Source organism: Oncorhynchus mykiss, chromosome 12 (genome assembly GCF_013265735.2).
Source record: "Oncorhynchus mykiss isolate Arlee chromosome 12, USDA_OmykA_1.1, whole genome shotgun sequence".
Lineage (NCBI taxonomy): Eukaryota > Metazoa > Chordata > Actinopteri > Salmoniformes > Salmonidae > Oncorhynchus > Oncorhynchus mykiss.
The window spans coordinates 29,554,244-29,579,025 of NC_048576.1; the positions used below are offsets into that span (position 1 = coordinate 29,554,244).

The 24,782-nt window shown below is 42.8% G+C and overlaps 1 protein-coding gene across 1 annotated transcript in view; it reads left to right on the top strand.

Moving 5' to 3' along the window:
• The window catches only part of LOC110536840 (connector enhancer of kinase suppressor of ras 2), a 46,594-nt gene that overhangs the window by 17,812 nt on the left and 4,000 nt on the right, over window positions 1–24,782 (top strand). The window contains exons 4-20 of the mRNA XM_036937357.1: window positions 807–894; window positions 2,003–2,044; window positions 2,195–2,314; window positions 4,537–4,596; window positions 4,781–4,849; window positions 5,032–5,178; window positions 6,798–6,931; window positions 7,204–7,409; window positions 8,406–8,495; window positions 12,728–12,909; window positions 13,060–13,108; window positions 13,264–13,439; window positions 13,612–13,685; window positions 13,934–14,005; window positions 14,237–14,304; window positions 14,459–14,562; window positions 14,749–15,238. Of these exons, the coding sequence (XP_036793252.1) occupies window positions 807–894; window positions 2,003–2,044; window positions 2,195–2,314; window positions 4,537–4,596; window positions 4,781–4,849; window positions 5,032–5,178; window positions 6,798–6,931; window positions 7,204–7,409; window positions 8,406–8,495; window positions 12,728–12,909; window positions 13,060–13,108; window positions 13,264–13,439; window positions 13,612–13,685; window positions 13,934–14,005; window positions 14,237–14,304; window positions 14,459–14,562; window positions 14,749–15,238 (2,171 nt within the window). The remainder of the gene's footprint in view (window positions 1–806; window positions 895–2,002; window positions 2,045–2,194; window positions 2,315–4,536; window positions 4,597–4,780; window positions 4,850–5,031; window positions 5,179–6,797; window positions 6,932–7,203; window positions 7,410–8,405; window positions 8,496–12,727; window positions 12,910–13,059; window positions 13,109–13,263; window positions 13,440–13,611; window positions 13,686–13,933; window positions 14,006–14,236; window positions 14,305–14,458; window positions 14,563–14,748; window positions 15,239–24,782) is intronic.

Below are 24,782 nucleotides of genomic sequence, written 5' to 3' on the forward strand. Positions count from 1 at the left end.
GTTACGTTTTTGGTCCCATATTCATACCACGCAATGACTACATCATGCTTCTGACTACAAATTTGTTTGATGCATTTGCTGTTTGTTTTGGTTGTTTCAGATTATTTTGTGCCCAATAGAAAGTAATGGTAAATAATGTATTGTGTCACTTTTATTGTAAATAAGAATAGAATGTTTCTAAACACGTCTACATTAATGTGGATGCTACCATGATTACGGATAATCCTGAATTAATCCTGAATAATGATGAGTGAGAAAGTTACAGACGCACAAATATCATACCCTCAAGACATGCTAACCTCACAATTGTTTGGGGGGGTATGATATTTGTGCATCTTGTAACTTTCTCACTCATCATTCAGGATTATCCATAATTATGGTAGCATCCACATTAATGTAGAAATGTTTAGAAACATATTTGTTCTTAACTGACTTGCCTAGTTAAATAAATGTAAATGAAAAAAAGAAGTGTGAATTTGTCCCAAAACATTTGGTCCCATAAAATGGGGGAACTATGCACTGAAAGTGCTGTAATTGATAAACGGTTCACACGATATGGATAAAAATACCCTCATATTAAAGTTGACAGTATGCACTTTTACATTGTTTTATTTAAAATCAAAACTTTTGGAGTATAGAGCCAAAATAAGAAAATAATTAGGGGGGGCACTGTAGATGCCTGTCATTGTCATATATAATATGGCACACGATACACACTTCATACTCACCCACATGTATTGTCCAGTCAAAGGGATTAGAATGAAGAATGATCTAATGGTTAATTCCAGGTGCTACTTCTTTTTCAGGTCTCCGTTCGCAGCAGTGGCAGACTACTCCATGACAAGAAACAATGTGATTCAGCTGTGTCTAGAGCTCACCACGATTGTACAGCAGGTAAGCCATCAAACACAGTCCCATATACAGCTGTACCACGAGCTAGCATTACCACCGTTACTGTTTCCCAAAACTGGGTTATAAACAAACATTTCTCAAAGGCCTTTTTTCAATTAAGTTAGTCAACACGGGAGCTGTGTGCTCTGCTATTGGAAATGACTATATGTGTCATCATGCCCATGGAGAGAGGACAGCCTCTGGCTACTCAAATGTAGCCTTACCTTTTGTACAGAGCATGACGGTTTGCATGCCTACCATACAGTATGTGTGCACGCTGGGAGGATGTGTTTCTCTGTGTTGCTCTAATTCATACTGCGGGAACAGTGCTGAGGTGTTCCAATAGATATAAATAGGGGAAGGCTGGCACTGTGTAGAGGCATCCGTCTTCACTAGAGCAGGACATGATACTGTAGGGGAAGGGCTGCAGGGAGGGAGGGAGTGTTAGTTCAGCCCTGGGTCCTGCAGGGATTGGCACAAGGACAGGCAGGCACATACGAGAGGCAGTGGTGTAGGACGCACCCCCGCAGTCCACCCAAAAGCTCAAGACCCCCAGATAGCAAATTAACACATCATAAGCCATAGCAAAATGTTTAGAATTACAGGAACATAGCTTTAAAACTGCAACATTTTCTCTCAGCCTCATGGATTTATTTTAGGATAGCATAAGGTTAGCTATGAAACTGCACATTTTTCTCTCAGCCTCATGGCAAAATGTATAGAATTGCATGAGATTAATTAGGGGGGGGGGCTTGCTTAGACCTTGCAGGGGGCCTCGCGAAACGGTGCTATGCCACTTAGGAGAGGGTCTGGTTGAAGGCTCGGGAGGTGCTCCAAAAGAGCAGCAGGTATTGCAGCGGAGATTTCATCCGTGTGTGGCTGTCCTTAGAGTCTATCTGATGGAGTCTATCTGAGTCTATCTGATCGCCTGTAGAGAGAGAGAAGGAGTGGAGAGAGGTAGCGAGGGATGCAGGCCCCGTAAGGGCAGAGTGACTCACGGTGGACTGTTTGTGTGTGTGTGTGTGTGTGTGTTATAATTGGAATAATAATCACTTCTCTGACACATTGTCCTGTGGTAACCTCTGCCTCTCCATCTCCCTCTGTATTTCAGGACTGTTCTGTGTATGAGACCGAAAATAAGATTCTGCATGTGGTGAGTGGGCCCACTTATTTCAATTCCCTTCAACACATCCAAACAGAATTAGAATCCCCATAATTTAGTTACTGGCTGGCGACTCATCCCTAATCGATCTAAAATCACTGTTCACTCTTTTCCCCTTCGCACCCTCCTTCCCTTTTCCAGTGTAAGACTCTATCTGGAGTGTGTGATCACATCATCTCTCTGTCCTCTGACCCGATGGTGTCTCAGTCAGCCCATTTGGAGGTAGTTCAGCTGGCCAACATCAAGTCTACTGAGGGACTGGTAAGACTCCCCAATTACTCAGGCATACAGTACATACTAGGTATTGTGCCTTGTACTTATTTTCTCTCTCTCACACAAATACAAAACAGGCACTCTTTCTGGGTAATAGATCAATATTATGGGTAACTCTTATAACCAGTGCATTCGGACAGTATTCAGACTCCTTGACTTTTTCCACATTTTGTTATGTTACAGCCTTGTTGTAAAATGTATTACATTACTTTTTTCAATCTACACACAATACCCCATAACAAAGCTAAAACAGGTTTTTTATAAATGTTTGCAAATAAAAAAAAATACAAAAAACAGAAATACCTTATAAGTACTCAGACCCTTTGCTATGAGACTCGAAATTGAGCTCAGGTGCATCCTGTTTGCATTGATCATCCTTGAGATGTTTCTACAACTTAATTGGAGTCGACCTGTGGTAAATTCAATTGATTGGACATGATTTGGAAAGTCACATAACGTTCTATATAAGGTCCCACAGTTGATACTGCATGTCAGAGCAAAAACCAAGCCATGAGGTTGAAGGAATTGTCCGTAGAGCTCCGAGACAGGATTGTGTCAAGGCACATATCTGGGGAAGGGTACCAACACATTTCTGCAGCATTGAAGGTCCCCAAGAACACAGTGGCCTTCATCATTCTTAAATGGAAGAAGTTTGGAACCACCAAGACTCTTCCTAGAGCTGGCCGCCTGGCCAAACTGAGCCATCAGGGGAGAAGGGCCTTGGCCAGGGAGGTGACCAAGAACCCAATGGCCACTCTGACAGAGCTCCAGAGTTCCTCTGTGGAGATGGGAGAACCTTCCAGAGGGACAACCATCTCTGCAGCACTCCACCAATCAGGCCTTTATTCCAGACGGAAGCCACACCTCAGTAAAAGGCACATGACAGCCCGCTTGGAGTTTGTCAAAAGGCACCTAAAGGACTCAGACCATGAGAAACAAGATTCTCAGGTCTGATGAAACCAAGATTGAACTCTTTGATCTGAATGCCAAGCGTCACATCTGGAGGAAACCTGGCATTATCCCTAAGGTGTAGCATGGTGGTGGCAGCATCATGCTGTGGAGATGTTTTTCAGCAGCATGGACTGGGAGACTAGTCAGGATCGAGGGAAAGATGAATGGAGCGAAGTACAGAGATCATTGATGAAAACCTGCTCCAGAGCACTGAGGACCTCAGACTGGGGCATAAATTCACCTTCCAACAGGACAATGACCCTAAGCACACAGCCAAGACGACACAGGAGGAATTTAACCTGATCGAACATCTCTGGAGAAACCTGAAAATAGCTGTGTAAATAGCTGTGAAAATAGCTGTGCCAACCTGACAGAGCTTGAGAGGATCTGCAGAGAAGAATGTGAGAAACTCCCCAAAAACAGGTATGCCAAGCTTGTAGCGTCATACCCAAGAAGAATTGAGGCTGTAATTGCTGCCAAAGGTGCTTCAACAAAGTACTGAGTAAAGAGTTAGAATATTTATGTAAATGTGATATTTCTGTTGTTTTTTTCAATTCTAAAAAGCTGTTTTTGCTTTGTTATTATGGAGTATTGTGTGTAGATTGATGGGGGGTGGGGGGGGGGGGACAATTTAATCAATTTTAGAATAAGGCTGTAAGGTAACACAATGTGGAAAAAGTGAAGGCGTCTGAATACCTTCCGAGTACACTGTATTTACTTAGTAGATTTCTCCTGTACTATATGTGGACATAAACTGTTATCTAAAACCTCCATGTTTGCTCTGACTTGCACTTAGATATGACTGTCCTGCTTGGGGCTGTAAGCTCCCACCCCCACACACAAACATATGCACAGGCCACACAGAGGGCCACAGAGCTTTTCACATACAGTACAGTCAACATAACCTGAACAGAGGAGTGGGCCGAATGGGACAAAAATAAACCTCTTACTCTCATCTCACTCACACTGAAATGCACTGAGTGTGTGTGTTTGTGTGTGTGTGTGTGTGTGTCTGTGTGTCTATTTGTTATGCACTTACAGCCCATCGAAGGGCAGGCTTGAGCATTTTAGTACGTTTGTCTGTTTGCCTCTACGATTGACAGGGACCGATTGAATATTTACGATATGGATTTATGGAGATGTTATATGTATCTTTTAAACTGAATTAATTTCTGTGTTTGTGTTTGTTATGTACTGTATATGGATGTATGAACTTGTCAGGATATGGCTGTAAGCTACCTCTCTCTGTCTCTCTATAGGGCATGTACATCAAATCCACATATGACGGCCTGCATGTCATCACTGGAACTACAGAGGGAGTGAGTAAATCTTCAAAATGCTCAGTCAGGGCTATGAAGCCATTTGGCATGTAGATCATTCTCCTATGATACAGACGGAGAAGTGTCACTCATGGCTGTGTCACAGTGAATCCCATTAATGACAGTGAACAGCATCAGGCCAATCTGTTTTTATAGCTGTGTGATGTGTCTTCTTCTCCATAAGTCTCTGGCTGACCGCTGTAAGAAAATCCACGCAGGCGATGAAGTCATCCAGGTCAATCATCAGACAGTGGTGCGTCTCTCTCTCTCTTCTTACCTTATATTATCTCTCTGCCCATCCCCTATATCTTATTCTCATACGTCTACATACTGGTATATGACTACCCTATGATTACTACTATGCTTGTGTGAAAGGTCGCCCTATGTGTTTTTCATTGTGTGTTTGTGTGTGTGTTTGTTGGCGTGTGGCGCTAGGTGGGCTGGCAGTTGAAGAATTTGGTGAATTCTTTGCGCGGGGATCCCGGGGGTGTTATGCTGACTCTGAAGAAGCGCCCACAGAGTACACTCACATCCACCCCAGCACTACTGAAGAACATGAGATGGAAACCCTTAGCCCTGCAAGTATGACAATACTTTCAACCTCCACACAACTGATGAATGTGTTTGTTTTTTGTTGTTGTTTTTTTTCACCTTTATTTAACCAGGCAGGCTAGTTGAGAATAAGTTCTCATTTACAACTGCGACCGGGCCAAGATAAAGCAAAGCAGTTTGACACATACAACAACACAAAGTTACACATGGAACAAACAAACATACAGTCAATAATACAGTAGACAAAATATATATATACAGTGTGTGCAAATGAGGTAAGTTAAGGTAGGTAAGGCAATAAAATAGGCCATAGTGGCAAGGTAATTATGATATAGCAATTAAACACTTGAGTGATAGATGTGCAGAAGATGTATGTGCAAGTAGATATACTGGGGTGCAAAGGAGAAAAATAAATAAATACAGTATGGGGATGTGGTAGTTGGATCGGCTATTTACAGATGGGCTATGTGCAGGTGCAATGATCTGTGAGCTGCTCTGACAGCTGGTGCTTGAAGTTAGTGTGGGAGATAAGAGTCTCCAGCTTCAGTGATTTTTGCAGTTCGTTCCAGTCATTGGCAGCAGAGAACTGGAAGGAAAGGCGGCCAAAGGAGGAATTGGCTTTGGGTGTGACCAGTGAAATATACCTGCTGGAGCGCGTGCTGTGGGTGGGTGCTGCTATGGTGACCAGTGAGCTGAGATAAGGCGGGGCTTTACCTAGCAAAGACTTGTAGAGGACCTGGAGCCAGTGGGTTTGGCGACGAGTATGAAACGAGGGCCAGCCAACGAGAGCATACAGGTCGCAGTGGTGGGTAGTGTATGTGTGGCCGAATCAAAAAATAACACACTATTCCCTTTATAGTGCTTACTTTATAGTATATATGGAATAGGGTGGCATTTAGTGAGAGGTGATTTATGTACGGTATACCTCTGTCTTATCAGTAGATTCATGATGGTGTGTGAACTTTTGCATGTGCATAGTATGTGACTGTCTGTGCATTGTGTCGGTGAGTATGCAATCAGGAGAGTGAACTTGTATGTTGGTGGGTCTCGGTAAAGCAGGGAGTTTTTGTTACTGTGTCTGTCTGTGTGTCATATTCCGCCCCAAAATGTTGTGTAATATAGGTGATATATCTGAACTGGTACATGGAGGAAGCGTGTGTGTGAGGGGCATATGTGACTTCATCCCTGCCCCCCCTCTGAGTCCCATGCTGGGCTAAGTGCTGTTTTCCTCCCTCCCCCTGGGGCCCTGACCAACTGGAGCGCATCAGAGCTCTGCCACCTCCTGACCCCGACCATCTTACCCACCTCCCCCTCACCTTTTCCTTTACCTCTTCTCTGCTACCTCTCTTCTCCTCTCCTTACCTTCCTCTCCCTCTTGTTTCATCATGCATCCAGATTCAGTTATTGTCTTATGCTTTGAATTTATAGTTTGTCAAATGCAAAGGATCAAATATATGTTCCATTCCCTAACTCTGCCTCTAGCCATTCTCCAACTGAGAAACAAAGAATTTCCACATATTGAGCCTCTAATGGTTTGATTAAGCGTAGTCTTAAACTGTTTACGAGACTACACATCACTGCAGTATGTCAGAAAACTAACCCCCCCCCTCTCTCCCCCTTCTCCCCCCTCTTTATCTCTCTCCTCATAGCCCATCATCCCTCAGAGCCCCAGCAGCAGTGTGGCCACGCCCACCAGTACCCTGAGCACCCCGTCCAGGAGAGACAGCTGTGCCCTGCAGGACCTCTTCATCCCCCCGCCCCCTGATGAACCATACACCCCCAGGTACACACACAAGCTGCCTAACTATGACATACTGTATGCCTTACCTTAGCGATTACAGTGTAGTCACTGTTCATATGTTGTGAGTAAGCTAACTGCAGTGAAATATTGTACAATGGTTTTACCTGTGTAATTACGATAGTCTGTGTATTTAGTCAGTTTGTTCCCTTTTGAGGGGTGATATATGTGCCTTGTAGTATATGAGTTTGTTTAGGTTTACCTACGCAGTCGATGCTCCATAGGCAAACAGACTCTCTCCATGATCTGTGCTGCAGAGATGACAAGGGGAATCTACCAGGTGACGATGACCTCCAAGCTGAAGTCCCGGTAGCCAAGGGCTCTGAGTCCCCCAACTCCTTCCTGGACCAGGAGTGTCGCCGACGTTTTCCTCTGGTGGAGGAGGATGCCATTCTCTACTGCTACGAGTACAACCAGAACCATGGACCTCCACCTGCCCGCAGGGACAGCACCCCCACTTATGGTATGACCCAGTCCAAGCTTGCATATTTGTATGAGGGATGTCAGCCCCCTACATACTGTATGGTAAGATCAAGTCCAAGCCTGTGTATTTCTATGAGGGATGTCAATCCCCCAGATATGGTATGACCCAGTCCAAGGCTATGTGTTTGGATGTGGGATGTCAATCACCCACATATGGTATGACCCAGTTCAAGAATGTGTGTTTGGATGTGGGATGTCAATCCCCCAGATATGGCATTAACCCAGTCCAAGAATGTGTGTTTGGATGTGGGATGTCAATCCCCCACATATGGTATGACCCAGTTCAAGGTTATGTGTTTGGATGTGGGATGTTAATCCCCCAGAAATGGCATGACCCAGTCCAAGGCTGTGTGTTTGGATGTGGGATGTTAATCCCCCAGATATGGCATGACCCAGTCCAAGGCTGTGTGTTTGGATGTGGGATGTCAATCCCCCACATATGGTATGACCCAGTCCAAGAATGTGTGTTTGGATGTGGGATGTTAATCCCCCAGATATGGCATGACCCAGTCCAAGGCTGTGTGTTTGGATGTGGGATGTCAATCCCCCAGATATGGCATTAACCCAGTCCAAGAATGTGTGTTTGGATGTGGGATGTCAATCCCCCACATATGGTATGACCCAGTTCAAGGTTATGTGTTTGGATGTGGGATGTCAATCCCCCAGATATGGCATTAACCCAGTCCAAGAATGTGTGTTTGGATGTGGGATGTCGATCCCCCAGATATGGCATTAACCCAGTCCAAGAATGTGTGTTTGGATGTGGGATGTCAATCTCCCACATATGGCATGACCCAGTCCAAGGCTGTGTGTTTGGATGAAGGATGCCTGTGGTGCACTTGTTCCTATGCAATCCCTTATGTGTTTGTAATGTTAGTGTTTGTGTCACTGTGGTGTTAATATAGGCTGTTTGTAGCTCTTTGATGTTCCTGGGTAGGTCTGTAATGTTGTATGTTATGTGTGCTGTGTGCTCCAGGCAGGCTTAGGCCCATCTCCATGCCAGTGGAATATAACTGGGTGGGAGACTATGAAGACTCGGCCAAGCTGAAAAGAGAGAGCAGGAGAGGTGAGTGGGAGGCTGGGATGGAGAGAGAGGGAGAGATAAAGAGAGAGGGGAGACAGAAAGAGAGAGATAAAGCAGCAGAGGTGAGTGGGTGGATATCTCTCATAATTGGGCCAGGGACGAGTTTTCTACCTCCCCATCTCAGATGTCTTAGCCAAGGGACCAGGAGGCTGAGCGGCCATGTGAGGCAGGGCTCAGTGCATGATAGATATGATACTGAATTAGCTATCCTCCTCTTTATCTGTCCCTCTTTTCCTGTATCTTCTTTATGTGTATCTCAATTAGTCCTTCCTGCTCTCTCTCTCTTCCTCTCTCACCTCTTTCTCTCGATCTCTTTCTCTGCTTTTGGGTCTTGAAGGTACTGTATGTCGTTGCCTTGGCAACTGTAGCCAGGATCTTCCCAAGATTCGTGCCTTTCATTGGTTGCTGTCAAGCCCAGTGGCAAACAGAGTAGGAAGAGAGCGAATGGCCTTGTTTCAGTCTGAGAGGCAGACATTGTGGTGTTATGTTTGTGCTTCCTGAAGGGGGTGGTGGCAGTCAGTCTATTGTTCCTGTGGGCTTTTCAGCATCAGTGAGGGTGCTATATTTATCTGCCTTTTTGGCAAGAGGCAGTATCTTTGACATATTGAATTTCTTCCTGAATGCAACATTTATTTCTATTTTTGAGGGAAATGCCCTGCAGATATCAAAATAATGACAGTCCTTTAGGAATGGCTATGTTGTTTCAGTGCAGTAATGGAGTTTGAGTGAAGTCTAGATATTTGTCTGAATGACAAGGCAGAGTAAAGCCTTAGAGCTCTAAAGTCAAATGCCTGGACACACCACAGGACTACACAAAACATCAATTACACTTCCCAATGACATGACTCACAAAACTTGCCCATAAGTCAGATGGAGGACATTCGTCAATGGGCCTTGCTCCAGTCTTAATGCCCTAATGCTCACAAGTCACACAACTGTCCACTTTCATCCAAGCAATCATTACACAATCTCAAGAATTGGATTTTGGCTTGGCTTGTTTTTCCGCTGTTGTTTAAGTTTGCATGAAACCTCTTAAGGATCGGACCCTTCAGCTCAATTTCTGCCCAAAATGACATACTCAGGACCTTTAGCATGGATATGCAAATTATTGATACTATTTGACAGGAAACACTTTGAAGTTTGTGGAGATGTGAAATGAATGTAGGAGAATATAACACATTAGATCTGGTAAAAGACAAAACAAACAAAAAAAACATGCATTCTCTATTTTTATTTTTGTTGCATCATCTTTGAAATGCAAAAGAAAGGCCATACATTGACATAGGTGTAATTTAGATGTTTTCCACAAGAGGGCAGCAGTGTGTGTGCAAAGTTTCAGACTGATACATTGAAGAATGGGAGATCTACATAATATTTTGTATCAAGTCTCCCAGGTGTCCCGAGTTTGCCCAAATGTACCCAAGTGGCCAAATTGGGAAGATACAAAAATTCTATGGTAATAAAGTTTACACACTCCCAGGAATGTCATACATGATGGATCATTAGCTTCCATACATAAAAGGTACTAACCTTCACACCTCTAGATTGCCGGGCGGGGTTAGGGTGTATAGCGAGACACAGCAGCGGGTCAGACTGGAGGATTCAGGTCCTATGTTTGAATGAGTGGGGGATGGAGGAGTCTCTAACACTATTGAGGATTTTTTAAAATCTGTTAGAACTCAAGATTACCATTACTTATTTTATTTAACCTTTTATTTTAGTAGGGGGTTAGCACTACATCAATACATCAAATACACAACACAAACACTACCGGTCAAAAGCTTTGCCTTGATAACAGCTTTGCACACTCTTGGCATTCTCTCAACCAGCTTCATGAGGTAGTCACCTGGAATACATTTCAATTAACAGGTGTGCCTTCTTAAAAGTTTATTTGTGGAATGTCTTTCCTTCTTAATGCGTTTGAGCCAATCAGTTGTGTTGTGACAAGGTGGGGGAGGGGAGGGGGGGGGGGGGGGGGGTATAAGGAAGATTGCCCTATTTGGTAAAATACCATATTATGGCAAGAACAGCTAAAATAAGCTAAGATAAATGACAGTCTATCATTACTTTAAGACATGAAGGTTAGTCAATACGGAACATTTCAAGAACTTTCAACGTTTCTTCAAGTGCAGTTGCAAAAACCATCCAGCGCTATGATGAAACTGCTCTCATGAGGACCGCCACAGGAATGGAAGACCCAGAGTTACCTCTGCTGCAGAGGATAAGTTCATTAGAGTTACCAGCCCAAATAAATGCTTCATAGAGTTCAGGTAACAGACACATCTCAACATCAACTGTTCAGAGGAGACTGTGTGAATCAGGCCTTCATGGTCGAATTGCTGCAAAGAAACCACTACTAAAGCACACCAATAAGAAGAGACTTGCTTGGGCTAAGAAACACAAGCAATGGACATTAGACCGGTGGATATTTGTCATTTGGTCTGGAATCCAAATGTGAGATTTTTGGTTCCAACTGCCGTGTCTTTGTGAGACGCGTTGTGGGTGAACGGATTATCCCAACATGTGTATTTCCCACCATAAAGCATGGAAGAGGAGGTGTTATGGTGTGGTGGTGCTTTGCTGGTGACACTGTCTGTGATTTATTTCGTATTCAAGGCACACTTAACCAGCATGGCTACCACAGCATTCTGCATCGATACGCCATCCCATCTGGTTTGGGATTAGTGGGACTATCATTTGTTTTTCAACAGGACAATGACCCAACACACCTCCAAGCTGTGTAAGGGCTATTTTACCAAGAAGGAGAGTGATGGAGTGCTGCATCAGATGACCTGGCATCCACAATCCTCCTGACCTCAACCAAATTGAGATGGTTTGGGATGTGTTATGTGTTATTTCACAGTTGTGATGTCTTCACTGTTATTCTACAATGTAGAAAATAATAAAAATAAAGAAAACCCCTTGAATGAGTAAGTGTTCTAAAAATGTTGAGCGGTAGTGTATCTATATGGATATTACATAGAGTATGGGGAACACAATCACTATAATGAAATACGAGGACCAATAGCCTATAAGACGGTCAAAAGCCACAGCCACAGCATGTCATAGCCAACATAACATACACAGACTATACTAATATATTGTATGCCTTATTATATTATATATACTGTACATATATAGAAATCAAAGACGAATATCTTAAATGAATATGCATCCATTTAAACAACTGGATTAGCACGAGAAGAAAAAACATATTTTACCTACAGATATAAAAGTAACGTTACCTTCTCCTTCCAATCTTTCTTGCTCGCAGGACTCCTCTTGTCACTCTCACGGTCAATTTCTGCAATAATATCATCCAAATGTGTATTCTTGAAGTTCGATTTAGCATTTATACTCTTAGCAGCCATATTGTACTTTTTCAGTTTTGAGAAAACTTTGTGGATTTTCAATGGGGAATGAATTGTGTTGCGCGCAGCCATAGGACAATGGCCATTAGTCCTACAAAGGTCCATCACATACTCATGTAAAGCATAATGATGGCTATCCTTCATGGGCTAATTGACATGTTGTGTAGCCAATACGTAATGTAAAATGATTAACACTTTTTGGGTTGCCTTCTAGAGTGTCTGAGGATTGCACAGAAACCAAACTTGACCGGGTGAAACAAGGTTTAGCCGGTTAGATTTCATAGATTATTTTGTTGCAAGTTGAAAGAGTTGGAATTCATGCAAAACGCTGTATAAAACATGGATCGTGTTAGGATATAAAAATTGATTTTATCAAACAAAACTATGCTACATTTTGTCTCTGGTACCCTCAGGAAAAACAAATCAGAGCAAGATTACTGAATGTAAGTACATTATATACCATCAGAGGTGAATGTATCAAACCAGTTGCCTTGATAAAAGTGTTATGTTGTTGTGCACTATCCTCAAACAATAGCATGGTATTTTTTAGCTGTAATAGCTACTGTAAATTGTACAGTGTGGTTAGATTAACAACATTTAAGCTTTCTGACCATATAAGACATGTCTATGCCCCGGAAAGTTGGCTTTTGTTTACAATGCCATTCAAGTCAAATATTGAGTAGCCACTGTCCCGATTTCGGGACACTGATCCAGTAAAGGTTTTAACTAAGTTACAGCGCAATTAATATTCAGTAGGTAGAAATAATGTACACATTGTAGGTCTATAGAATCAAATGGCATTAGACAAAGTGATAGAATTGCTGGCCTTTCCTACTCCCATAGAAAACTCCTTGCTGCGCTATGTGAGTCAGAGTGAGGACAAGGCCATGCCAGAGGAGTACCTGACAGGACGCAGCAGGAAGAAGAGTGACAAAAGCAGCCCTGCCCACTACGCCCTCCACCCAGCCCTCCAGATGGAGGTCTCCATGTCCACATCCAGCTCTGACTCTGCCTCCCTCTACCATGTAAGTCCCATTGGTCCCAGACCCCTGAGACAACACTGGCTTATACAGTTTGTTTGTTGTAATTATGGTAAGTTATTTTGAGGACTGATAACAGTGGAGACGGATCAATGTGTATTGCTATATCTCTATTTCATGTGTGTTATTTTGTAGATGTTTGAACGATCCTCGCTGCTATCAAGGTCTAGGAAGAAAAGTAAAGGTGAGTTATTCAAAACCTACAGTTCATACCCTATGTACAGTCTCAAATATGCAGTACATACACCTCCTGTAGATACATAAATGTATGCTGAGGCAGATCACCCAATACAGTCCCTTCATTGCTACCCATCTCCTCCTCTCTCCTCACTTCAGTAGGTGGCTCTCTGTCCTCCATCAGTAAGAGGCGTATCTCCTGTAAGGACCTGGGGCGTGGGGACTGTGAGGGCTGGCTGTGGAAGAAGAAGGATGCTAAAAGTTATTTCTCCCAGAAGTGGAAAAAGTACTGGTTCATCCTGAAAGATACCTGCCTGTACTGGTACATGAATGAGGAGGTGAGTGTGTGAGTGACACTGACACTGACAGACTTGCTGATTTGTAGTACTGTGGCTTCCTGTCCTGATTATCTGATCTAAAATGTGAACCACCCCTTTATATTTTTTATATATGTCAGAAAATGATTGGATGTCAGAACAATATATGATATTGTGTTTTTTCCTCCCTCAGGATGAAAAGGCAGAGGGCTTTGTAAGTCTCCCTGAATTCAAGATTGATCGTGCATCTGAGTGCCGTAGGAAGTAGTGAGTACATGTATTTGTGTTTGTATACCGATTCATTCATATTTGAGTCTTGGGGTCTGTTTGTCTCTGTGAACCTCGACATGTGTTTGTTTGAATATGTCGAGAACATGTGTGTCTTTAAATGCAAGATATGTTTATGGGCGTCTTGTGTCTCTATGTACAGTACAGAATATGCAGTCTGTGTATGTGCCCCAGGATATTTACAGTATGGTGGAATCTGTCCTTAACATCATGTTTCTGTGTTCCAGTGCTTTCAAGGCCTGCCATCCAAAGATCAAGAGTTTCTACTTTGCAGCAGACAATGTGGATGACATGAATAGGTGAGAGTCACTGTCAGTGATGATTACTGTAGCTGACACAGAGCTGAGATATGAGAGGGGGAGACAGGAAGAGACAAGGAGGTGAGACGTCTAGGAAAATAGGGCTAGGCAGATGACCAGGTGAGCTGATGTGAGATGCAAAAACAACAGGGAATAACAGAATGGTATGTGGTGTGTGAGATCTGGAATGGTGTGTAGCTGTCACGTTTCATTAGTGTTGTTCCCTCACAGGTGGCTGAGTCGTTTGACCATGGCAGTGGCAGGTCACTCGGAGCAGGAGAGGATCCGACAGGACCAGGGTGAGAATACATGAATACACATTAATAAAGCTGGCAATAATAAAGGACATTAAATGCTTTGTTTGCCCTACTTTATAAAATCCCCCCCCCCACATTGTCTCTTTCTGATGGTGACGTGTCCTCTTTTCTGCTTCTTCCTTGCCATTGTCACCAGACTACTGGAGTGAAAGTGATCATGAGGACACGGAGATGCCGTCAACCATACCCAAACAGGACAGCCCTCCACCCCCCTACAACAGCTACCCCAGGCCCCCCTCGGCAAGTTAATCTCTCTTCAAAAAGTTAGACAACAACTCTGTGCGTAGTTTTAATATGTTATTTACATTATTTTTACAATGCCATTATATACCTCTCTAGCTGTGTCTCTTCCTTCTTTTATCATTCTGGTATTTATATTAATAACCGTTACAATGCCATTACACCTCTCTGTCTGGTTCTCTTTAGGTGTCCCAGATGAGTCCATACCTGGAGCCCAAACACGGCCGCCTCTCCTCTGAAACCTTCCAGTCACACTCCTCTCATGAGGAGTTCCACCCCGAGCCACAGGAGGACAGCGGGAGCGGCTCCCCTGGTCAGAAGTCTTCCAGCCAACGGCGTTCGTGGCAGGACTTGATTGAGACTCCCCTGGGCAGCACGGGGCTCCACTACCTGCAGACCCTGCCCCTGGAGGAGGCCCTGCTGCGTTCCCCTGGAGGAGGTGGCCTTTCTGTGGAGTACCGCCGCCAGTCAACCCTCCCTGCTCAGCGCAGCCTGATGCAGGAGCACTATGGCCCACTGCCCCTGCAACTCAGCCCCAGTGTCCCTGTAGAGGCTGGGGGGAAACCCCGTAGCTTCACCCTTCCCCGAGACAGTGGGCTCCATGCCATCCTCTCAGCCTCGGCCAGCGCCTCTGACCACACGGACCACCACCGCTACCAGCTGGCCAGAGACACAGGTGAGACATTACTGAGACATGACTGAGACACAGGACAAAGAGATGTGACAGCCACGATGACACCATGAAATGGAGAGACATGACACTGTGAGGCAGAGAAGAAAGAGATTTGACAACAACATCACTCTCACTCTCTCTGCCACATTCTAGGATATAACTTGATGGGTATAAATAGTTGAATATACTTAAATGGAAATTATTACTTGTAGGGTTATAACCTGGTAACCAGTAGTGAGTGACGTTGCTAATTAAAGGTATTGTTCAGACAGTCTGTGTTACAGACTTTGCTGATTGTCTGGAATTTAGACCAGCCCCATCCCCCATCCCTACAGACCTCCAGGACACTATTCTAAAGTGAAGTGAAATCTTAGTGTCCTAATTGACACTAATTCATCCTGGCAGCCCAACCCCCTCCTCGATGTCTTACAGGCACACACATGCACAATAAAAAACACATAGGGCGACCTTTCACACAAGCATAGTAGTAATCATAGGGTAGTCATATACCAGTATGTAGACGTATGAGAATAAGATATAGGGGACGGGCAGAGAGATAATATAAGGTAAGAAGAGAGAGAGAGACGCACCACTGTCTGATGATTGACCTGGATGACTTCATCGCCTGCGTGGATTTTCTTACAGCGGTCAGCCAGAGACTTATGGAGAGGAAGACACATCACACAGCTATAAAAACAGATTGGCCTGATGCTGTTCACTGTCATTAATGGGATTCACTGTGACACTTCTCCGTCTGTATCATAGGAGAATGATCTACATGCCAAATGGATTCATAGCCCTGACTGAGCATTTTGAAGATTTACTCACTCCCTCTGTAGTTCCAGTGATGACATGCAGGCCGTCATATGTGGATTTGATGTACATGCCCTATAGAGAGACAGAGAGAGGTAGCTTACAGCCATATCCTGACAAGTTCATACATCCATATACAGTACATAACAAACACAAACACAGAAATTAATTTAGTTTAAAAGATACATATAACATCTCCATAAATCCATATCGTAAATATTCAATCGGACGCTGTCATGTGTAGAGGCAAGCAGACAAATGTCCTTAAATGTTCAAGCCTGCCTTAAGATAACAAATAGACACACATACACACACACAAATGCATCCGTGTTTGTGTTTTTTGGGGGGGAGGGGGGTGAGGAAGAATCCTTTCAGCCCATGTTAATGTTGAATTTTGAAGAGGACAAAGCAACATGCCTAAGGGGACTTTTTTTCTGTCCTAATTTCTCTACTGCTCTCTCTGTAGACTATATCTAACGCAAAACATGCAGCAAACACTGCATGATACAATTCAAGAGGCACAGATTTACAACTGATCCCCGAAACACACAGCACTTCTCACAAATGGACAACATAGTATGACAACCACCAGACACAAAACCTTTGGGTCTGTTTGAGTCCACAAGGCTTGCCAGATAACTTAACATAAAATAAGAGCTATGTGACAATTGCACCATAAGAGGGCAGTATACAGTGCATTCGGGAAAGTATTCAGACCCCTTCACTTTTTCCATATTGTTATGTTACAGCCTTATTCTAAAATTAATTTAATCGTTTTTTTCTCATCAATCTACACACAATACCCCATAATGACGAAGCAAAAACTGAAATACTACATTCAGACCCTTTACTCAGGACTTTGTTGAAGCACCTTTGGCAGCGATTACAGCCTCGAGTCTTCTTGGGTATGGCGCTACAAGCTTGGTACACCTGTCTTTTGGGAGTTTCTCCCATTCTTCTCTGCAGATCCTCTCAAGCTCTGTCAGGTTGGATGGAGAGCGTCGCTGCACAGCTATTTTCAGGTCTCTGCAGAGATGGTGGCTCCAGAGTTCCTTTGTGTAGATGGGAGAACCTTCCAGAAGGACAACCATCTCTGCAGCACTCCACCAATCGGGCCTTTATTTAACTAGGCAAGTCAGTTATGAACAAATTCTTATTTACAATGACGGCCTACCAAAAGGCAAAATGCCTCCTGTGGGGACCGGGGCTGGGATTAAACATAAAAATACATTTTAAAAAATATATGACAAAACACACATCATGACAAGGGAGACAACACAACACTACATAAACAGAGACATAAGAGGAAAAACATAGCATGGCAGCAACACATGATAGCACAGCATTGTAGCAACACAACATGACAACAACATGGTAGCAACACAACATGGCAGCAGCACAAAACATGGTACAAACATTATTGGGGACAGACAACAGCACAAAGGGCAAGAAGGTAGAGACAACAACACATCATACAAAGCAGCACAACTGTCAGTAAGAGTGTCCATGATTGAGTCTTATTTATTTTTAATTTTATTTCACCTTTATTTAACCAGGTAGGCTAGTTGAGAACAAGTTCTCATTTGCAACTGCGACCTGGCCAAGATAAAGCATAGCAGTGTGAACAGACAACACAGAGTTACACATGGAGTAAACAATTAACAAGTCAATAATAATAATAAGTCAATAATTACAATTTTGCAGATTAACATTGGAGTGATAAATGATCAGATGGTCATATACAGGTAGAGATATTGGTGTGCAAAAGAGCAGAAAAGTAAATAAATATAAACAGTATGGGGATGAGGTAGGTAAAATTGGGTGGGCTATTTACCGATAGACTATGTACAGCTGCAGCGATCGGTTAGCTGCTCAGATAGCAGATGTTTGAAGTTGGTGAGGGAGATAAAAGTCTCCAACTTCAGCGATTTTTGCAATTCGTTCAATGAAGAGATTGAGATAAAACTGTCCAGTTTGAGTGTTTGTTGCAGCTCGTTCCAGTCGCTAGCTGCAGCGAACTGAAAGGAAGAGCGAGCCAGGGATGTGTATGCTTTGGGGACCTTTAACAGAATGTGACTGGCAGAACGGGGGTTGTATGTGGAGGATGAGGGCTGCAGTAGACATCTCAGATAGCAGGGAGTGAGGCCTAAGAGGGTTTTATAAATAAGCATCAACCAGTGGGTCTTGCGACAGGTATACAGAGATGACCAGTTTACAGAAGAGTGATGTGTCCTATAAAGAGCATTGGTGGCAAATCTGATGGCTGAATGGTAAAGAATGTCCAGCCGCTCGAGAGCACCCTTACCTGCTGATCTATAAATTACGTCTCCGTAATCTAGTATGGGTAGGATGGTCATCTCAGTCAGGGTTAGTTTGGCAGCAGGGGTGAAAGAGGTGCGATTACGATAGAGGAAACCAAGTCTAGATGTAACTTTAGCCTGCAGCTTTGATATGTGCTGAAAGAAGGATAGTGTACCATCTAGCCATACTCCCAAGTACTTGTATGAGGTGACTACCTCAAGCTCTAAACCCTCAGAGGTAATAATCACACCTGTGGGGAGAGGGGCATTCTTCTTATTCTTCCTTTGTTTTGGAGGTGTTCAGAACAAGGTTAAGGGCAGAGAAAGCTTGTTGGACACTAAGAAAGCTTTGTTGTAGAGCGTTTAACACAACATCCTTTGAGGGGCAGAGCTGAGTATAAGACTGTATCATCTGCATATAAATGAATGAGAGAGCTTCCTACTGCCTGATCTATGTTGTTGATGTAAATTGAGAAGAGCGTGGGGCCTAGGATCAAGCCTTGGGGTACACCCTTGGTGACAGGCAGTGTCTGAGACAGCAGATGTTCTGACTTTATACACTGCACTCTTTGAGAGAGGTAGTTAGCAAACCAGGCCAAATACCCCTCAGAGACACCAATACACCTTAGCCGGCACACAAGAATGGAATGGTCTACCGCAGTGGTTCTCAAACTTTTTATAGTCCTGTACCTCTTCAAACTCCAGCTGCGTACCCCATCTAGCACCAGTGTCAGTTCACTCTCAAATGTAGTTTTTTGCCATCATTGTAAGCCTGCCACACACATACACACGATACATACGATACATTTATTAAGCATAAGAATGAGTGTGAGTTTTTGTCACAACCTGGCTCGCGGGAAGTGACAAAGAGCTCTTATAGGACCAGGGCACAAATAATAATATAATAATAATCAATAATTTTGCTCTTTATTTAGCCATCTTATGTATAAAACCTTATTTGTTCATCATTAACCACCGGTTAATGAGAAGGGTGTGCTTGAAAGGATGCACATAACTCTGCAATGTTGGGTTGTATTGGAGAGAGTCTCAGTCTTAAATCATTTTCCACACACAGTCTGTAACTGTATCTAGTGAGGGCCGAGAATCCACTCTCACATAGGTACGTGGTTGAAAAGGGCATCAGTGTCTTAACAGCACGATTTGCCAAGGCAAGAAACTCTGAGCGCAGCCCTATCCAGAAATCTGGCAGTGGCTTCTGATTAAATTCAAATTTCACAGAACTGCTTGTTGCAATTTTGATGAGGCTGTCTTGTTCAGATATCGGTAAATGGACTGGAGACAGGGCATGAAAGGAATAATGAATCCAGTTGTTTGTGTCGTCCGTTTCGGGAAAGTACCTGCGTAATTGCGCAACCAGCTCACTCAGGTGCTTCGCTATATCACATTTGATATTGTCCGTAAGCTTAAGTTAATGTGCACACAAAACATCATACAATGATGGAATGACCTTGGTGTTGTCCTTGTTAATGCAGACAGAAAAGAGCTCCAACTTCTTAATCATAGCCTCAATTTTGTACCGCACATTGAATATAGTTTCGGAGAGTCCCTGTAATCCTAGATTCAGATCATTCAGGCGAGAAAAAATTTCACCCAGATAGGCCAGCCGTGTGAGAAACTCGTCATCATGCAAGTGGTCAGACAAGTGAATATTAGGGTCAGTAAAGATTCAAAACATTCAAAAACAACAGAAATCCCATAATTAAAATTCCTCAAACATACAAGTATTATCCACCATTTTAAAGATAAACTTCTTGTAAATCCAACCACATTGTCCGATTTCAAAAAGGCTTTACTGTGAAAGCACACCATGTGATTCTGTTAGGTCAGCACCTAGTCACAGAAAACTATACAGACATTTTTACAGCCAAAGAGATGAGTCACAAAAAGCAGAAATAGAGATCAAATTAATCACTAACCTTTGATGATCTTCAGCACTCGTAGGACTTCATGTTACACAATACATGTATGTTTTGTTCGATAAAGTTCATATTTATAACCAAAAATATCAGTTTACATTGGCGTTATGGTCAGAAATGCATTGTCTCAAACAAACATCCGGTGAAAGTGCAGAGAGCCACATCAAAAAACAGAAATACTCATCATAAACATTGATAAACGATACAAGTATTTAACATACATTTAAAGATAAACTTCTCCTTAATGCAACCGCTGTGTCAGATTTCAAAAAGGCTTTACAGAGAAAGCACACTTTGCGATTATGTTAGGCCTGCACCTAGCCACAAACCCATTCAGCCATTTTCCAGCCAAGGAGAGTGTCACAAAAGTCAGAAATAGCATTAAAATTAAATCACTTAGCTCTGATGATCTTCCTCTGGTGGCACTCCCAGGTCTCCATGTTAGACAATAAATGTTTGTTTTGTTCGATAATGTCCCCCTTTATGACCAAATACCTCCTTTTTGTTCACACGTTTTGTCCAGTATTCCGAATGCTTAAGGCGCGTGCACTAAGTCCAGACAATTTTTTTTTAAAAGTACAATAAAGTTAGTAGAAACATGCCAAATGATGTTTACAATAAATCATCCGGTTGTTTTATTCATAAATAATAAATAATATTTCAACCGGACAAAAGCTTCGTCAATAGGAAAGGAGAAACAAGAAAGGCGCGTTCCCGATCAGGCTGATGAATGGAAATTTCCACTGGCCAATGATTGAAAGTGCTGTATCTCCCTCATTTTTCAGAGTAAAAGCCTGAAACAATGCCTAAAGACTGGCCACATGTAGAGGAAGCCACAGAGCCCGTGAACTGGGTCGTAAGTCTTTGTATGGTGGATAGGCTTTCAATGGAAAAACAACCTTTCAAAATAATAGTACTTCCTGGTTGGTTTTTCCTCGGGTTTTCACCTGCCATATCAGTTATGTTATACTCACAGACATTATTTTAACAGTTTTGGAAACTTTAGAGTGTTTCCTTTCCTAATCTACTAATTGTATGCATATCCAATCTTGGATGAAAAGGTGCCCATTGTAAACGGCCAGCTCCTCAGTCTCAGTTGCTAATATATGCATATTATTATTAGTATTGGATAGAAAACACTCTGAAGTTTCTAAAACTGTTTGAATTATAGTTGTGAGTATAACAGAACTCATATTGCAGGCAAAAACCTGAGAAGTTCCACTTCCTGTTTGTATTTTTTCTGGGGGTGGCAGATTTTCAACCAAGCTCTCATTGAAATTACAGCGAGATATGAATGAGTTTTCACTTCCTACGCCTTCCACGAGCTGTCAACAGTCAATAGAACTTTGTCTGATGACTCTAATGTGAAGGGGGGTCGAATGAGACAGGAAATAGTCACCACTGCCACGAGTTGACCATGCTTTCACTATGCCCGTTCACAGGGGAAGGACCTGCGTTCCACTGGTCATCTGAAGTCATTTTAATTCTCCGGTTGGAACGTTATTCAAGATACAGTATATGTAAACAACATTCTAAAGATTGATTCAGTACATCGTTTGACATGTTTCTACTGACGGTTACGGAACTTTTGGACATTTCGTCACGTTATAGTGGACGCGCTTTGTGACGTTGGAATTGTTTACCAAACGTGCTAACCAAAGTAGCTAATTGGACATAAATAACGGACATTATTGAACCAATCAAGCATTTATTGTGGACCTGGGATTCCTAGGACTGCATTCTGATGAAGTTCATCAAAGGTAAGGAAACATTTATCATGTATTTTCTTGTTTCGGTTGACTCCAACATGGCGGCTAATTTGGCTTCTGTTTTGAGCTCGTCTCAGATTATTGCATGGGTTGCTTTTTCCGTAAACTTTTTTTGAAATCTGACACAGCGGTTGCATTAAGGAGAGGTATATCTATAATTCCATGTGTATAACTTGTATTATCATCTACATTTATGATGAGTATTTCTGTTGAAACGATGTGGCTATGCAAAATCACTTGATGTTTTTGGAACTAGTGAATCTAATAAGCCAATGTAAACTCAGATGTTTTTATATAAATATGAACTTTATCAAACAAAACATGCATGTATTGTGTAACATGAAGTCCTATGAGTGTCATCTGATGAAGATAATTCAAGGTTAGTGATTCATTTTATCTCTATTTCTGCTTTTTGTGAATGCTATATTCCACTGGAAATGGCTGTGCTTATTGTGGTTTGGTGGAGACCTAACATAATCGTTTGTAGTGCTTTTGCTGAAAAGCATATTTGAAATCGGACACCTTGGTGGGATTAACAACGAGAATAGCTTTAAAATGGTATGAGACACATGTATGTTTGAGGAATGTTAATTATGAGATTTGTGATGTTTTGAAAATGGCGCCCTACACTTTGACTGGCTGTTGTCAAATCGCTCCCGTTAACAGGATTGCAGCCATAAGAAGTTAACAAAGTTAACCATTTTCACTATCGTGTCCAAAACATCTTTCAGGCTGTCAGGCATTCCCTTGGCAGCAAGAACCTCTCGATGGATGCTGCAGTGTACCCAAGTGGCGTCGAGAGCAACTGCTTGCACGCGTGTTACCACTCCACTATGTCTCCCTGACACGGCTTTTGCGCCATTTGTACAGATACCAACACATCTTGACCACCAAAGTCCATTTGATGTCACAAAGCTGTCCAGTACTTAAAAAATATCCTCTCATGTTGTCCTTGGTTTCCAGTGGTTTGCAGAAGAGGATGTCTTCCTTAATTAACCCCCCATAAACGTAACAGACATATACCAGAAGCTGTGCCAAGCCTGCCACGTCTGTTGACTCTTCCAGCTGTAATGCATATAATTCACTGACTTGTATGCAAAGCAGTAATTGTTCCAAAACATCTCCTGCCATGTCACTGCGTCGTGAAACAGTGTTGTTTGATGAAGGCATTGTCTGTATAGTTTTTTTGGCCTTTTCCTCCAGCATTGTCCCAGAATTAAGTCTGTAGTATGGGGCTTGCCTGTCCTAGCTACTCGGTAGCTCACCATAGAAGACACTTCTAGCCTTCTTATAAATTGTATCTGTTGCTTTTATACATGTCTTACTACTCAAAAGTAATCTTTATTTTCGCTCAAAAAACTCCCATGGCTTATTTTTCAAATGGTCATGTTTCATTTCTAAATGTCTGAGCAAGAGTGAAGGTTTCCTGCGAGAGAGTAATGGTTAATGTGATTGGATGTTGATTATTAGACTAGGATACCTGTATTTGACATTATGTTATTTCGCAGAACACTAGATTGTTTAATTGTATTTTTGGCAGTGAAACGAGGCTACTCAGGTGAGAAAAAAAACTCACCCAAATGTATAGCCTTGTTGGAAAATATAAATGTACTGTTTGAAAATGTGAAGAATTTTTTAAATTTTTCATAAATAATAATAATAATTTTTCATGTGAAACTAATTTTTATTTGGCGTACCCCCGATGGCATTGCTCGTACCTCTGGGGGTTTGGAAATACCTGGTCTACCGTATCAAAAGCTTTGGCCAAGTGGATAAAAATAACAGCACAACATTGCTTAGAATCAAGGGCAAAGGTGACATCTTTGAGGACTTTAACATTGCGGTGACACATCCATAACCTGAGTGGAAACCAGATTGCATACCAGAGAGAATAATATAGACATCAAGAAAGCCAGTCAGTTGATTATTGACAAGTGTTTCCAACACTTTTGATAAACAGGGCAAAATAGAAATAGGCCTATAACAATTAGGATTAGCTTGATCTCCCCTTTAAACAAAGGACGAACCGTGGCTGCCTTCCAAGCAATGGGAACCTCCCCAGAGAGAAGAGACAGGTGAAAAAGGTCAGAGATAGGCTTGGCGATTATGGGGCTAGCAACCGTAAAGAAGAAAGAGTCTAAACCATCTGACCCAGATGTTTTTTGGGGGTCAAGTTTAAGGAGCTCCTTTAGGACCTCGGACTCAGTGACTGCCTGCAGGGAGAAACTTTGTAGCAGAGTAGAGGAAAAATATAGAGGAGCATCGGGGCTAGTCGTATTAGAAGGGGTGAGAGATGAGGAAATGTAAAAGGCACATGACAGCCCGCTTGGAGTTAGCCAAAATGAAACCAAGATTGAACTCTTTGGCCTGAATGCCAAGCGTCATGTCTGGAGGAAAAAAGGCACCGCTCATCACCTGGCCAATACAATCTCTACGGTGAAGCATGGTGGTGGCAGCATCATGCTGTGGGGAAGTCTTTCAGCGGCAGGGAATGGGATACTAGTCAAGATCGAGGGAAAGATGAACAGAGCAAAGTACAGAGAGGTCCTTGATGCAAACCTGCTCCAGAGTGCTCAGGACTTCAGACTGGGGCGAAGTTTCACCTTCCAACAGGACAATGAGCCTTAGCCAAGACAACGCAGTGGCTTTGGAACAAGTCTCAGAATGTCCACGAGTGGCCCAGCCAGAGCCCAGACTTGAACCCGATTTAGCATCTCCGGAGAGACCT